The 15,526-nt window shown below is 38.5% G+C and overlaps 2 protein-coding genes across 2 annotated transcripts; both read right to left on the bottom strand.

Moving 5' to 3' along the window:
* Window positions 1–924: 924 nt before the first annotated feature.
* LOC126631096 (glutamate receptor 2.2-like) lies at window positions 925–2,972 on the bottom strand. The gene is made up of 3 exons (XM_050301260.1): window positions 2,600–2,972; window positions 2,173–2,450; window positions 925–2,022 (listed from the first exon to the last, which is right to left on the bottom strand). Exons 1-3 carry the CDS (start codon window positions 2,951–2,953, stop codon window positions 1,935–1,937), a joined length of 720 nt encoding a protein of 239 aa, XP_050157217.1. The 5' UTR covers window positions 2,954–2,972; the 3' UTR covers window positions 925–1,934.
* Window positions 2,973–5,024: 2,052 nt separating this feature from the next.
* On the bottom strand, window positions 5,025–14,213 carry LOC126632532 (glutamate receptor 2.3-like). The gene is made up of 6 exons (XM_050302953.1): window positions 14,193–14,213; window positions 13,992–14,047; window positions 13,218–13,405; window positions 5,648–5,745; window positions 5,467–5,564; window positions 5,025–5,291 (listed from the first exon to the last, which is right to left on the bottom strand). The coding sequence occupies exons 1-6, from the start codon at window positions 14,211–14,213 to the stop codon at window positions 5,264–5,266; spliced, it is 489 nt and encodes a 162-aa protein (XP_050158910.1). The 3' UTR covers window positions 5,025–5,263.
* Window positions 14,214–15,526: the final 1,313 nt, after the last annotated feature.

Raw genomic sequence — 15,526 nt, 5'->3', positions numbered from 1 at the left:
ATATCATTACAATGGCTTATTTGTTTCTTAGCAAAAGTATATCAGAGATTTGTTAGCTAAAGTGGACATGAGCAACTCCAAACCCTGTGCTACACCTTGCCTTCCATATCACACACTGTTTAAGGAAGATGGAGCACCATATCACAGTCCAGATCAATATAGGAGCATAGCTGGCGCCTTGCAATATTTGACCTTCACAAGGCCTGATATTGCATTTGTAGTCAATCAGTGCTTATGCATCACCCTATGAACTCTCATGTTGTAGCTGTTAAGATAATTCTTAGATATCTGAGTGGCACACTTCATTATGGTATTCATTTTCAACCTGGAAAACTATCTCTGCAAGCTTATAGTGATGCAGATTGGGCAGGATATCCCAATGGTTACATTGTTTATCTTAGCTCTTGTCTTATCTCTTGGGCTTCCAAGAAGCAACATACAGTCTCTCGTTCCTCCACTGAGGCTGAATATCGAGCTTTAGCTCCTCTATTGATATCCCAACTGCTATGTGATCTTCATGTGCCTCTTTATGCTCCTCTATTGATGTTTTGTGATTATATCAGTGCAATGGCTTTGTCATCCAATCCAGTGTTCCATTCTAGAATTAAACATATTGAAATAGATTATCATTTTGTTCGAGAGAGGGTGATTCGAGGTGATTTGGTTGTGCATCATGTGTCCTCCAAAGAACAATTTGCTAATATACTCACCAAAGGCTTGTCTATTTAGTTGTTTCAATAACATTGTTCCAATCTCATGCTCAGTTCCAACAAGCATGAGATTGAGGAGGGGTGTAAGGATGACAATGATCAAGCTTCAACCAAGGATCAAGATGCTGCCATGTGTTAGTAGATTAGGCAGTGTAGCTGTTAAGTTAGTTGTGTTTGTTGTGAAATAGGTTGCTTAGGGAGTAAGGAACATAACTAGTATAAAAGGAAAGATTACTCTTGTATTCATAACTGTGAAGAAATATATCAAAGCATTATCTCATTTCTACTCTCTCTCTCTCTCTCTCTCTCTCTAAACCTCTCTCTACTTCTTCGATCATACTGTCACCATTGATGACCTTGGAGCTTAGATCTCTGCATTTCTACATACGCATGACTAATAGTAGTACATGGAGATTGTTGCCCTTCGTAGAATCCGAAATCCTCATCTGTGTGGTTGAAGTAGTTGAATGGTCTGCCAGGCCAGTTGCTATTAGGTGAGGCCTTAACTTCATCTCGAACACCAGCACTTCCATCTCGTTGTTGATTGCTTTTAAAATTATAGGAGCTGAGATCCTTGTCATTGAAAATTTCAAACATGGCTCGAACCCTTCCCCATTTCGAAGCTCGTGAATGTTCAGCATGCTTTAAGATATGCCTATTATTGTAAAGAAATGAAACTGCAAATATGACGAGAGCAAGAATGGAAGCGGCCCCCGCGATGAGGATTAGACCCCAAAAGCTTTCAAGCCCAAGACTGTTGTTTGAGACATTTGGATTATCTTCACAATGGCTTTTTTGACCAAACCATTCGCTTTCAATTTCAATGATGTCATACCAAAGAAGTCATTTTCTTGCCTGCATGCGCGTGCTGTTTATTTATGTACAAAAGGAGAGAAAGATCTTACAAAACCAAAGCCATCCGTCTTGAAGATTGGACCAATCATCGTATATTTGGAACAATACTTTGCAACAAAAAGCTTCATGTTGGGGGTTTCATCAATAACAGCAGCAATACCACCCTTTCCACTCCCTTTCGAAAGAGCTTCATCAGATTCTTCCATGGAATTAACAGCCTTAAGCTTTGACTCTTCAAAACCGATTTCTTTCAGGAGTTCGTAAACAAAAGAACCATTCATGTAACCAACATGAACCCCATTTTTTACAAGATCCTTTACGTCGGTGACCGTTGGTTGGAGCTGTTGGACTGTTAATAATGATGCTAAATTAGCTGTGTAACTTTGTGTGCGTACTAGCACAACAAATACCCATATAATCATCAAGAATCTGGCCAAGTTGCTCACAACTTTCTTCCCTGAAAAAAGTAACAAAATTAAGTGTCGACCTAGGCATAGGTTGATGGAAGAAATTTTAACGGTCGAAATCTTTGGAATTCATAAACTGAAACTAGGAAGTGGTGATGGAGAATTCCTATGTGAAAAAAACCATGGTGGAGAAGGAGAACCAGAAGCTTGTGCCAATTTGATGCGAGGGAGGGCCACGAAAATCTTCATTAATTCGATGTTCAAGCACCCAAATGACAAAACCAATGAAGATGAAGAAACAAAGAGTTGTAAGCCATAGTTCCCATGTCAAAGGTTTCAAGAAAACCCATGCCTTTTTACTCGTGTCTCTGGTTGGCACAACCATCACTACACCAGATTCTGTGTATGGCATTGTGAAGTCTACATACAAGGATCTACTGGCTCTAATTGTTGTATCTCCCACCACCGCATCAAAGTTCTGTCCAGCAAACGATAGATGATCAAATCGGGAAACAAATACCCAACAATGCAATCAGGTATAGTTGAGCTAAAGAAAGAATTTTAAATTAAGGAACAGTATATAATGCATGAAATCTTAACTGAAATTATAATGCCAACTGAATTTACCTTGAGATGTACTTGAGAGAGCAAATCGTTATAACTGCCAGCGCTGGTCCCATCAGGGTTTTCATAGGGAATGAATTCATAAGGAAGATCATATGGCAATACACCCAATACAGCCTTGAAGACATCAATACTGAACCCAGTGATTTCCGTTGTGTCAGTGCGAGAATTCTTGGTTACCTGAACAAACTCAGTATAACCAGCCTTCTTAGGAACTCCAATTCTCAACTTCTTACCATTTGTTAGGATCTCACATCCCTTGGGAACAGAGAGAGAATCTCCCGGCCATATTGTTAAAAATACAACACCAGCCCAATAATTAAGGGCCAGCACATTTGGAATTATGAATGAAAGCATGATTTTGCTAGAAAGTTCTAGCAAGCATGTCGGTGGGCATGCATTATAAGCTAGATAATTCTAGCAAGTTGTAATATTATAATTCTAGCAAGTTGTAATATTATATGGCTATTAGCCATATGTCGGTGGGTGTGTGTGTGCATAAGTAGTTGCTAGAATAATCTAGCAAATGTCCAAGTCGGCAACCATTGCCTATAAATATGTATGCATGTGTGTATTGCTATGTAAACAAACAACCAACAAGAAAGTAGCCAAGTAGGCAACCAAGTGAGAGTGAGAAGTAAGAGTAGTCTTGTGAGGAGTGTGAGTGATCTAGAGTTTGTCTCTAGAAAGTAAGTGAGTGTCATTGCTTCTAAAGTGTCTTTGAGTGTTTTGAGTGTTGTAATATTTTGTGTGTGTAATACAAGTAATTTGTTTACTTGTGTTGTCTCTCCAACACTTGTGTTAGAGTTGTGTACTCTAAGTTTTTCCCCAACACATATAACCGGTCTAAGATTGTAATTCATGGAAGTTGAATTCATGTTTCCTGAATTTAATGTATCTACCATACCAGTTTCCGGTGTCCAAAATGCAATTCATCTTACTCCATCACCATTTACATTGACTATCTTAAAAGTTGATGATTGAAGATGCCCATCAACAAGACTAAAGTCTCCAGCTATGCCTTTGAATCTAGTAGTTGATAAGACTCGGGCAAGTTTAAGACCATGTTGAGAGACCTTGAAAGTGTCAAGATCTGTGGAGTTGAAGGAATCATTCATCATTTGGAAACCAAAACTTGTATTCATCCCAACTTCTTCAATAGCCAAGGCTAGTGTAAATGCTGCATCATAAGCCCGAAGTGCAAAAGCTCACAATCAACATCAAGCACATTCATGGTTGGATTGTCTTGCTGGAATTGCCTTCTCCACCGCATTTTGAATTTGTTAAGCTCCACTGTTTTTGGAACATCTGTTTCCACACCTAATACACCTTGCATTGCATTTTGGAGGATAGGACGCATTGACCATAATCGATTTCCTACCCCATTCGTTATGATCCAAACGTAGCCTTCACTCATCATTCCAATCTCTTTTGCCTTGGAAAATAGACTAGAGGAGAGATTAGGCATCATGTGCACGATGAAGACCCTCTTTTGCATCCTCATTAACATGTCAATCTGTTCACCAATTTGATCATCAGTGGCTGATGGGGAAATCACACTACGATAAGGAACATGAGCATCCACCTCTTGTAGTGCATCAATTAAAGACCGTATAATTCCCTCCCCGTACGTATCGTGTACATAAATTGGCACAACTTGCCTCCATCCAAAATATTTGACAAGGTCTCTTATGACTTTGACTTGGTATGAGTCGGTTTGTGTAATTTGGAAGAAGTAAGAACTACGGAGTGATGAGAGAGAAGGGCTTGTTGCAGAAAATGATAAAATTGGGACATGAGCTTGGTCTCCAAGACTAACAACGAAGCTCGCCTGCATTGATGTTTCTGGCCCTAGGATTGCTTGCACTTCTACATTTTTAATAAGATCCAAAGCTGTGTTCCATTGGAAAAAAGAAATTTCAAAATTGTGATTGATTAATTTGATAAGATTTGTTTGTACCATACTTGACCAATCCCGAAACTACTGAGCACCGGTCAACGTTATACCGTCAAGGACCCAGAAGAGCTTCCCTTCAACCAGGAGGCCAATCACAATGCGACACGTGTCGACATCAGAAGTCAATCACAGCGCGACACGTGTCAACATCAGAAGCCAATCACAACACGACACGTGTCAATGTTAGAACAAAACTAGAAACTCTCTTCTATAAATAGGGATCATTCTCCCACAATAATCTCTAATGTCATTTTGTACTAAACTATTCACTAGAACTCACAAAATGAGAGCTTGAACCTATGTATTTGTGTAAACCCTTCACAATTAATGAGAACTCCTCTACTCCGTGGACGTAGCCGATCTGGGTCAACACAAACATTTGTTTTGTTCTACACCCACAACATTCCTGTCATAAACAAACAAGCAATTATATATATGTTTCCAAACATATTATAATAAATCAAACAACAAGCCAAAATCCCAAGTTTAACTAGAAATCCAACCCAAGCAACCTCTTTCCCTCTCTTCCTCTTCCGCCTCCTTTCATCTATCAAATTTCTGCAACCTTTGCTCTTCTCCAGTGGAGCTGAATTTTGGACACCCTATAGTTCTTGAGCAGATGAACAACTTTCAAGAAGGAATCGTTTCTGTTTGAGCGACGGAAATTAAAGTGTTGAGGCTCCAAACACGACAGTCGGATTCCCGCAAATTTAAAGACTGCTGTGATGTTTCGAAGATCTGGAAATATTTAACCATTAGTTCATTCTGAATTTTTGATATGTCATGAAAGAGATGATAAGGAACAACTTCGATGAAGAAAGTATGTTGATCTGAACAAGAGAAAATGGAGTTTCGAAGCTCACAACAAGTCTGACAGGTTGACAGAAAAATGATGAACAGTCATTCATCATACCTGAATTTCTGGGTTTTTACTGCTCCGATGGATCTCAAATTTGGATATGTTGTAGTTGACAAGGTGAGGAACAACTTCAATGAAGAAAGTATGTTGATCTGAACAAGAAACAATGGAGTTTAGAAGCTCACAACAAGTCTGACGGGTTAACAGAAAATTGATGAACAGTTACTCATCATACCTGAATTTCTGGAGTTGTACTACTCCGATGTATCTCAAATTTGGATATGTTGTAGTTCACAAGATAAGGAACAACTTTCATGAAGACGACTTTGCGATCTGAGCTATAGAGAATGGTGTTATATTGCATCCACTCAGGCTGATTAGTGGAAACGAAAAGCAATTCCACCAAAGAAAAGATGAAAAAGAGAGAAAAGCTACTAATTGCACTTGATCTTGTCTAGTCAATAGCATGCAGCATCAAACACACAAAAGTTGGAAATATTTTTAGATAAGGCATATACGAATGTGTGACATCGAAACAAGGATTCGTTACTTTGACAAATTAGTAACAAGCGAGACACCTCATTCGGCAACTCTCTTCGCCTGAAGACTTGGGGGACTCCCACCATATGCTACTGCACCTTGATACTCGGCAGTCTCACAACCACTCAGTGACTTGGATTTTTCAAGTCTCCAACCGAGAAGTTTTCCTCACTCGGGAAATTAAGGGAACACTACCTCAAACTACATGCTTCACTCACAAAGCTTCAACAATACAAGTTTCAACAAAAGAAAAAATTCAAAGAACTTTCTGAAGAAGGCTTTGGTGTATTTAACACAATATGTTGAAATGAAGCAAAGCTTATTTATTAATATTTTCGATAAGCCACAAATATGTACATATACATGAGTCAAAATAAACAAACAAAAGGGAGCTTTCACAAAGGTTGCTTAGGGGAAGTCTCAGCAGTCGGTAGAGCCCCAGAAAGAGAAAGCACCGGAGGGTGGTTATCCGGAGCCTCAGTACTGGACAGAACCCCAGAAGGAGGAGGCATTGGAGGTTGATCATTTGGAGCTTCATTATGCGGTACAGCCCCAGAAGACGAAGGCAATAAATGCCTTTGGAACAAACCCACAAACCTTTTATGATCAAGTAAAGCCTGACCATCAGATTCCTGCATCTGGTCAAGTTTCCTCTTCATGTTTGTAGCATAGTCATGCGCAAGCCTGTGCAACTGTTTATTCTCATCTTTGAGCCCTCTAATCTCCTGTTTGAGACTTATCACTTCAGCAACCAATGATTCAACTTGGCGGGTTCTAGCAAATAGGCGTTGGGCCATATTAGACACAGAAGCTGCACACTGAACACTAAGAGCCAGAGAATCCTTAACAGCCAACTCATCAGACCGTTTGGAAAGTAGTCTGTTATCTCTGGGAGTGAGAAGGTTCCTGGCCACCACCGCAGCAGTCATATCATTCTTCATCACAGAATCCCTAACGGTAAGAGGACTAGTAAAGGATATGAATGATGGGCGCCATATGTTGTCTGGAGAAGGCGTGGCTGCCTCTTCTCCAAGGTTCAAGTCAAAACGACGATCGGAGGGGCCAGACATTTTCAAAGGTGTTGAAGAGAGAAGAGGTCAGACAAATCAAGATCTTAGAAGTGCAAGAAGGGAGCTTCTACTGGTGGGGATTCAGGTGTGTTATGGAACTTAATGCCAGCCTCTATAAAAATCTGCACTCGACGGAGCTTCAGAAATAGAAGAGGCGTTTGCTTTCTCAAAAGCTGGGCTGCTCAGAGACCACGAGGGCCAATCTCAAAAATCGAAGAGGCGCTTCCTTTCTCAAAAGCTGGGCTACTTAGAGACCATGAGGGCCAATCTCAGAAATCGAAGAAGCACCTGCTTTTTTAGCCTCGTCAGCACCTATCACATGCACACTCAGCTTTGCAGAAATTACGGGCAATCTGTCGAAGATTTCTGGTGAAGTAGAAAGCACGCGAATCTTGCTGTTCAATCACCACTCTCCACACGCACCATCAACTCCTCGGGTACCACATATAACTTTGCCAAAGATCTCTGACAAAGTTTAGGCGCGAGAATTTCGAAGTTCCAGCTACCTTACTATTACCCACAAGGATAAAGGAACAGCACCACTGCTTGACAACTGGAAAGTCCCTATGTGTGTCGACCTCTGTGTTCTGTGGCAAGACAGGCTGGCAAGAACGTCCAACCTTTACTCACATTCGAGAACAGACTCCCAACATAATTACTTTCTCAAAAATTGAAACGGCACCGCTTTCCGAATCTCGAGAGCCAGATCCCCGACGGGATTGCTTGTTCGAAAACCGAAGAGGCACAGCTCTCAGAACTTCGAGAGCCGGATTTCCTTAGATAAAGCTTGTCTGTAATCTTCACACGCAACATTAGCTTTCCAGATACCACATACCACTTTTTCAAAGTGCTCTGACAAAGTTAAAACACGTGAAGCTGGCAGCTCCCACTACATTGCTGTGACCAAGAAGGGTAAAGGAATAGCATTACTACTTGTTATTGGGAAATCCCTATATACATCGACCTCCCTCCTCAACGGACAGGCAAACCTGCAAAAATGCTCAACCCTTTCTCGCATTCGAGAATGCACCCTCAACATAACCTCTCGAAATACTCAGCTTTATTTCCCCCCGATAATACCTCAGCAAATAAGCCACACCAAGAACAAGAGTATCTCATATCATCAGGGTCGAAAACAAGAGTATCCCATATCATGCTTTCTCCCTGTCCTTGTCTTCGTCCTTGTCCACACCTGTAGGACAAAGAGAAAGAGAGCAGTCAGTCGGAACCTGAAATCAAACCTCCAATCTGGAACTGACTGCCTGAGACCTTTGCCTGGTTGCTTACTTAGCATTGCTCTCGAGAACTCATCCTCAACTGCTGTCAAGGTCATGAATTCCACCGGCACATACCTCATGACAGTTGATCAGATATTGGCTCTTTACACTGAAGCTGCCAAGCGTGGATGAGTCACTATAAAGGAATGTTCTGAAGGACCATTTAAATGCAAATGTTACACACCACTTCTGCCATGCAAAAGATTGAAGCAGAAGGTTCAACGGTGAGCTGAAACAGATCACTACAGCACGACACCTTTCCATACCACATTCATTATTCCGTCAACAGCAAAAGTATCCCATATCATCAAGGTCGAACGTACTCTAGATTTGATGGACTTGTTTTGACCCTCAAATTCTTGAGTCGACCTTATACTCTGAAGGGAACCAAAAAACCCTCCAGCACAGTTCAAGAATAAGCCTGTGGAAAGTTACTTCTTCAAAAGCAAAAGTATCTCATATCATCTCTTCTTCATTTGCTTCTCCTTATCCTGGCAGCTGAATGAGAGACAAGGAGAAGGAGAATAATCAACCGGAAGCCGAAGACGAACCTCCGATCCTGGGTTGCTTGCTTGGAAGTTTGACTGCATACCTTGTCTGTCACCTCTTTCGGCAGATCTCCTAGCTCGGCGACTTGGGGGACTCCTACTATAGGGTTTGTATCGCACTTGACCAAGCCCGAAACTACAAGTAAGCTTCAAGTGAAATTGATACATTACCTTGTGCATCTTCATCGGTTAAAGATACCACCCATGGATGGAGGAAAAGTACTTCCAGAGAAGATGCCACATCTACATATGAGACAGATAAGGCACGTGAAAATGATACCACACTTCGGTACTTAGAAGTTTCATGATTACTCAATGGCTTGGATCTTGCAAGTCCCCAACCGAGGAGCTTCCCTCACTCGGGAACTTAGGGGAGCACTGTTTGTACCATACTTGACCAATCCCGAAACTACTGAGCACCGGTCAACGTTATACCGTCAAGGACCCAGAAGAGCTTCCCTTCAACCAGGAGGCCAATCACAATGCGACACGTGTCGACATCAGAAGCCAATCACAGCGCGACACATGTCAACATCAGAAGCCAATCACAACACGATACGTGTCAATGTTAGAACAAAACTAGAAACTCTCTTCTATAAATAGGGATCATTCTCCCACAATAATCTCTAATGTCATTTTGTACTAAACTATTCACTAGAACTCACAAAATGAGAGCTTGAACCTATGTATTTGTGTAAACCCTTCACAATTAATGAGAACTCCTCTACTCCGTGGACGTAGCCGATCTGGGTGAACCACGTACATCTTGTGTTTGCTTCCCTGTCCCTATTCATTTACGTACTTATCTTCACTAGTGATCGAAGCAACCAAGCGAAGGTCACAAACCTGACACTTTCTGTTGTACCAAAGTCCTCGCTGATTTTGTGCATCAACAAGATTAAACAACATTAGTTTTAATTGATTTTTTGCAGATGCGATCTTTGCAAAGTGATTTATAATATGAATATATCTAATCATAAGGACGGAGTTCTATGAATTGCCAACGAACAGTTTTGAATAGGATAATTTCCATAAATTGTTAATACTATTCAAACATTTAGGATCTGTTTGGTATTGGACTTGAATTCACTTTTTTATTTTTTTAAACTCAAAAATAGCTTTTGAGTTTCAAGCCAAAAGTCCTTGTTTGGTAGGAGTGTGTTTAGATATTGAACTCAAAACCAACTTACCATAGCTTATACATTAAAAACACAAAATGTGAGTTTTTAGAGTTTTCAAATTAACCAACTCTCCACTTTCTATCTCTGATCCTAGCTCTCTTCCCTCTCTATCTTACCTCTCTCTTCTCTGTCTCCTTCGCTCTCCTATCTCTCTTCCTCCTCTCTCTTCCCTCTCTATCTTATCTCTCTTCTGTCTCCTTCTCTCTCCTATCTCTCTTCCTTCTCTGTCTCCCAACTCTTTTATGTCCTGCTCTCTCCCATCTCTCTCCCGATCTCTTTTCTCCTTCTTTCTCTCCCTCTTCTCTCTCCCACCCATTATCCTCTTTTTTTTTCCAGCTCCACCAGGGACTTGTAATTTTGAATTGTCACGCTTAAATATCAATTTTAAAATTTTAAACCAAACGTGTTTTTATATCATATTAATAATTGTTCTCAAGCAATAGTCTTTAAAAAAAATTTAAAGGATAAATTCTTTTTAGTGGAATATCAAACAGACCCTTAATTTTCATGTCATTTGAATCTCTAGTTTCTAGTGCAAGCTTTCATAAATTATATATAACAACTGACAATCCAAAAAAATCAACAACGCACTCATATACAAGCTTCAAGATTTTGACTTAATACATGTTTTTAGACTAAAGGGAAATAATTTCTACATTTCTTTACTTCTTTGCACACCTTTATCTGTTTATGACTTTCAAATTAGATAAATAAAACGATGATCAAGGGACACTATAAATAAGATTGTGCAGAAGGAGAAAAAGTGTCGTGCAAAAATCATTTTCCCCGACTAAATTACATGACATGATCATATATGTATGGTTAGGATCCGAGGAGACACGCTTTTGACACACATTTGACACACGTTTTTTTTATGGGGCCCACTCCATAAATGATTTCAACGACCTAAACGGTCTATCTTTAGGTGTTTCATAAAAAAATCATATCTACTTCTTGTTTCAAGCAGTTTTTTGCTTCTTGTTAGGGGCTTCAAAAGTTGTTTTTAGCAGGTATTGGCCTAGTTCCCTGGATTGTATTGCTTTTCCCTTTTTTCTTCATATTATTAATAAAATCTAGTAGAGAGGAGACGGGTGAAGAGTTTCTGGGTGCAACAGTCCTTTCTCCTTGGGGAGAGGGTTGGTGCCTCGCACACAACTGTTGACGAAGAGCTAATCTCGCGCAATTCACCTGTACAATTTATTAAAAAAGAGAAAACCATATATACCAAAAACCACCCAAATCCGTAAATATAAGACCATTGGTTTAAATTTAGAGGTTCTTTGTAGAATTGTTGAAATATATTACGAAATGGGTCCTACAAAAATGAGTGTCAAAGTGAGTATCAAACGCAATCTAAGGACAAAAAAAAAATCAGAGCCATTGGTTTGTGTGAGGTAGGTCATCAGAATGAGTTAATGGGGACTGTCATATTCAATTTGAGTGGTCCGGATTGTCTGGTCCTTGAGTTCTGAATAGTGAAATCAACTGTGGTTAAAAATGGAGACAAGTTGTAAGGCCCACTCCACGTCGAATTTCAACAATCCGAACAATCTATTTTGTAAGTCTCGATTCATAGATCATCTTTGTAAAAATTCAATTTAATCTAAAAACATTTTGTCTATTTAATTATCACGTTGAAATTTCATTTTTTCTTAGAAAACAAAGTGTTCGTCAATTTATTTGAACTCAATTAGATGACTCAAATATTTTCAATTTGGCTAATATTTTGCAAGGATAAGCAACTTGAAAAATAGACTGTTCAGATCGTTAAAGTTCGATGTGGGGTGGGCCCAACAACTAACCCCATTTTTATAAAAAAAAATGGGGATCTCATATATATGTATCATTTATGCAAGGGAATCCACATTTTTTTTCTTCAAAAAATGAGGATTGGTTGTAGGACTCACTGCACATCGAACTTCAACGATCCGAACAGTCTATTTTGTAAGTCTCGATTCATAGATCATCTTTATAAAAAAATCAATTCAATCCGAAACTATTTGCATATTTATCTAACACGATGAAATTTCATTGTTACTTATAGAACCATCTACCATTCAGGTTTTACCTCAAAGATCATGTCCACTAAAAATCACCGAAATCTAAAATCATATGATCGTTGGATTAAATTTAGTGGTTATTTGTAGAGTCGTATTCATTCATTTTCTTCACTACAAATAAATGCCTTAATAATTTTGGATCCATCTAAATTTTTTCAAGGATGATCTATGCCTGATACACTAAAATATGGACGGTTCTAATCGTTGAAATATATTAAGTAGTGAGCCCTACAAAATGGGTGTCAAACTGTGTGTCAAAAGCATGTCCCTGAATTCTAACTCATATATATTTGGTTCCTGTTCCTAATCAACCTAATTGTTAGACTGAAATCTTATTTGTTTAAATATTTTGATCGAGGTCCTTAACCTCATTTAAGAGATTTAACTCATGCATTTATGCATTTAAAGTCCCACAAATTATGAAAATTCAAATAATTTTTTTAAATATAATAAGTACTTAAAAATCAATTTTAGAGTAATAGTGTTCTTCACAAACATTATAGCAAAAACATAATGTACCCACATAATTATTAACATTTTTTAAAAAATAACTATTGATATATTTTAAAACATAAAATAAATACATATAATTAGCATGGGTACATTTAGCAAAATTAAAAATGGGTACAAATAATTAAAAAATATGGGTACAAATAAGAGTTTAAAAAATATGGGCACAAATTAAAACTAAAAAGAAAATTGGTACAAATTAAAAAAAAAAGTTGCAAATTAAAAATGGGTACAAACTAATAAAAAACAATATGATAAAAAATTTAGTCATGAATATAAATATAACAAATGTAACGTTTCTAACACTAAATGAATATATTTAGAAATAAAAAATATTTTCTTATTGAAATAATTAATGACATTTATTAAAATCTAAGGATCTTGATCAAAATTTGAAAAGGAACAAGATTTTAATCAATGAAGTAGGAAAAATAGAGATAAGAACCTAATTTTTCCATATATATGTGTATATATATATAATGTAAAGCACGTGTCTCTGAATTGTAACTTATATATATGTGCATATTGGATACTATATGTCAATTATATAAAGTTACAACTAGTAGTACTTGCTATAAATAGTAGAAAATCTCATGTTAGCTAGAGAGATAGAGAGAACCTGCAGCAGCTGCACCAACAATATTTTCCTTGGAGTTCCTAGTATTCAAGACGAGCTTGGTCCTGTAGTGAGCATTTGATGCATAGAAGTCCTCCAGAGCCATTTTGATGCAACTCAAATAAACCTTCCCGCTCGGCGTATCAAGGTCGACAACAACTCCCACATTCACCGGGATCCTTGTGTTCCGGCTGCAGCCACCGCCATATAGAAAAACCACGACAAGAGAAAGCAGAAAGATAAAAAAAGTCTCCAGCTGATGGCACTCATGTTAACTCGAAATACGAGCTTTTCTAATTTGCGCTACTCTATTGTGAAGATGAAACAAATACATACATATGTGTGTGTGTGTGTGTGTGTGTGTAATTATACATATATAAATAATACGTAAAAGAATAACAAGAAGAAAATTAAGAATGGTTGGGTACCTACTGAACTATGGTTTGTCATGTCGAGGTGATGTCTTATGTCGAGGTGATGTCTTATTTTTATATGCAGTAGGTAGATGTGAAATGAAAGCCCCTGGGGAGAAAGAGTCAAAACTCCAAAGACTCCGGACAGGACAAAATTAATTAGGCATTTCTTCCCTTAATGTAACTATTAAGGATCTAAAAGTATCTTTCGATGAATTAACAATGTACAACAACCTAGCTATCGAATTGGTATGCCATTAATGTATCTTATGATGTTATCTCAAATGCTTATGTCACATAATCTAATACAGTTACACAAGAAGATACACACAGGAAGTGAGACTGAAGGTAAGAAGATACTCACAGTCCCAAACGGATGACATCACCAACACGTAAATCCACGTAAACCTTCTTGTTCACCTGATTATTAGGCAAAAGAAAACCATTAGGAACAATCAAGAGCCTTTGTATAGACTATAGAGTATAACAAAACCCCAGCCAATCACCTGATTACTGTAGTTTATGAATAGTATCAATTTCTTCCTTAGTTTTAGACTATAGTAACCGCCCCCATTAAAGCCACCATTGTTGGGCTGGCTTCTCTTCTTTAAACTTCCAAATTCTTTTGAAGGGAAAAATTAGTATCTCCTCCCTCCACCATATTTCTCAATTAAACATTTGTGACATTTTATATTTTTCTATATAGAAAATCAAAACATGTGTGAGATATTTGACGGTACCTCCCTTGTAGTCGAGGATCCTAAAAAATATGAGGGTAAAAATACTACACATATTTTTCTCAATTGCTAATTCGCAATAAAAAAAATTATTAAACTAAACGTGTTCGAATCCATTAATAACAAAAATAGACGTGTCATTAGTGTATTGGGCCATTTGTCTTTTGTATATTGGTTGTGTTATAGCTTAGGGTTTTTTTTTTTTTTGGTCCAAAATAAAGCTTCATTCATGAAAGGGAGATTACAATCTATGCAAGATAGGCCTAAACCCAACCAAAACACAAAAACATAAAACCCTACATAAGAAAAGCAAGACATAAAATAAAAGCAGGCCCAAGCAAAGAGAGAGCAACAACCCAATACATAACGGGAGGCCCACATACACTTAGGCCCGTAGGCAAAGTAAGAAAAGCCAACAAAAAAACCCTAACCCAATCAGCACAACGGCAGCCACCACCGCAACAGCCGCCATGAAGGAATACATCGCCCCAAACTAAAGAAAGCACGCTGACCAAAAGCTAGATCTAAGAAGGTTGTGCAGAATCCATTCTCTAAGAACCAAAACCGCTACAAAACATGCAAGAAATGACACAACCCGTAACAGGAGGGGGAGGGTGAAGGGGGTGGGCAAAACACCCTTGTTTCAACGTGAATTGTTCCACGCTTGGGCCCAATTTTTCCGGCAAGCCGGAATGGCAACGAGTTGTGTGGTTTGGCTCTAGTGTCAAGACAGAGCCCAACACCTTAAGACCTAATTTCTGATTAAAGGTTGGAAAATATGAGGGGGAGCAAGGGGAAGGAAGGAAAGAGGGGTGCGATGGGGAAGGAAGGTGGGTTTGGCGATGAACTACCATTGAGTGAGGAGAAGGTCCAAGTTTTATTCAACGTAAAGTTTAAAAGTACGTGGGAGTTTTGTAAATTATCTTATTGCTAATCTCAGATTTTTCGAAATCAACTTGGAGGTGGCCATATTTTGGTTGTGCTACATTGGAGCTAGACTTTATTGTCTAAAGTATTGAGGAAGCTTAAACAGCTCCATGACTTGTATTTCTTGTGGGAGAGACATCGTCCTCCGATTCTAATAAATTGTGATTGAATAATTACTCGAGCAAATAATGAGGCCTATGATATGCATGGAGAAAAAGTTTAAGATTAAAATTTG

This window comes from Malus sylvestris, chromosome 8, assembly GCF_916048215.2.
Source record: "Malus sylvestris chromosome 8, drMalSylv7.2, whole genome shotgun sequence".
In the NCBI taxonomy this organism is placed as follows: Eukaryota; Viridiplantae; Streptophyta; class Magnoliopsida; order Rosales; family Rosaceae; genus Malus; species Malus sylvestris.
The sequence above is the reverse complement of the archived record's forward strand: the minus strand, read 5'-3'. Positions and strand labels throughout refer to the sequence as shown.

What these genes read in the sequence shown, in the direction of transcription:
- LOC126631096 (XM_050301260.1), bottom strand. Translation starts at nt 2,953, where the DNA reads ATGCTTTCATTCATAATTCCAAATGTGCTGGCCCTTAATTATTGGGCT. An exon ending in TCTCTCAAGTACATCTCAAG is followed by an intron (nt 2,451 to 2,599) that starts GTAAATTCAGTT and finishes TTTGCTGGACAG; the next exon opens with AACTTTGATGCGGTGGTGGG. An exon ending in CAAATTGGCACAAGCTTCTG is followed by an intron (nt 2,023 to 2,172) that starts GTTCTCCTTCTC and finishes TACTTTTTTCAG; the next exon opens with GGAAGAAAGTTGTGAGCAAC.
- LOC126632532 (XM_050302953.1), bottom strand. Translation starts at nt 14,213, where the DNA reads ATGGTGGCTTTAATGGGGGCG. An exon ending in TGGTGGCTTTAATGGGGGCG is followed by an intron (nt 14,048 to 14,192) that starts GTTACTATAGTC and finishes CCTAATAATCAG; the next exon opens with GTGAACAAGAAGGTTTACGT. An exon ending in GTACAACTCCAGAAATTCAG is followed by an intron (nt 5,565 to 5,647) that starts GTATGATGAGTA and finishes TTTCTTGTTCAG; the next exon opens with ATCAACATACTTTCTTCATT.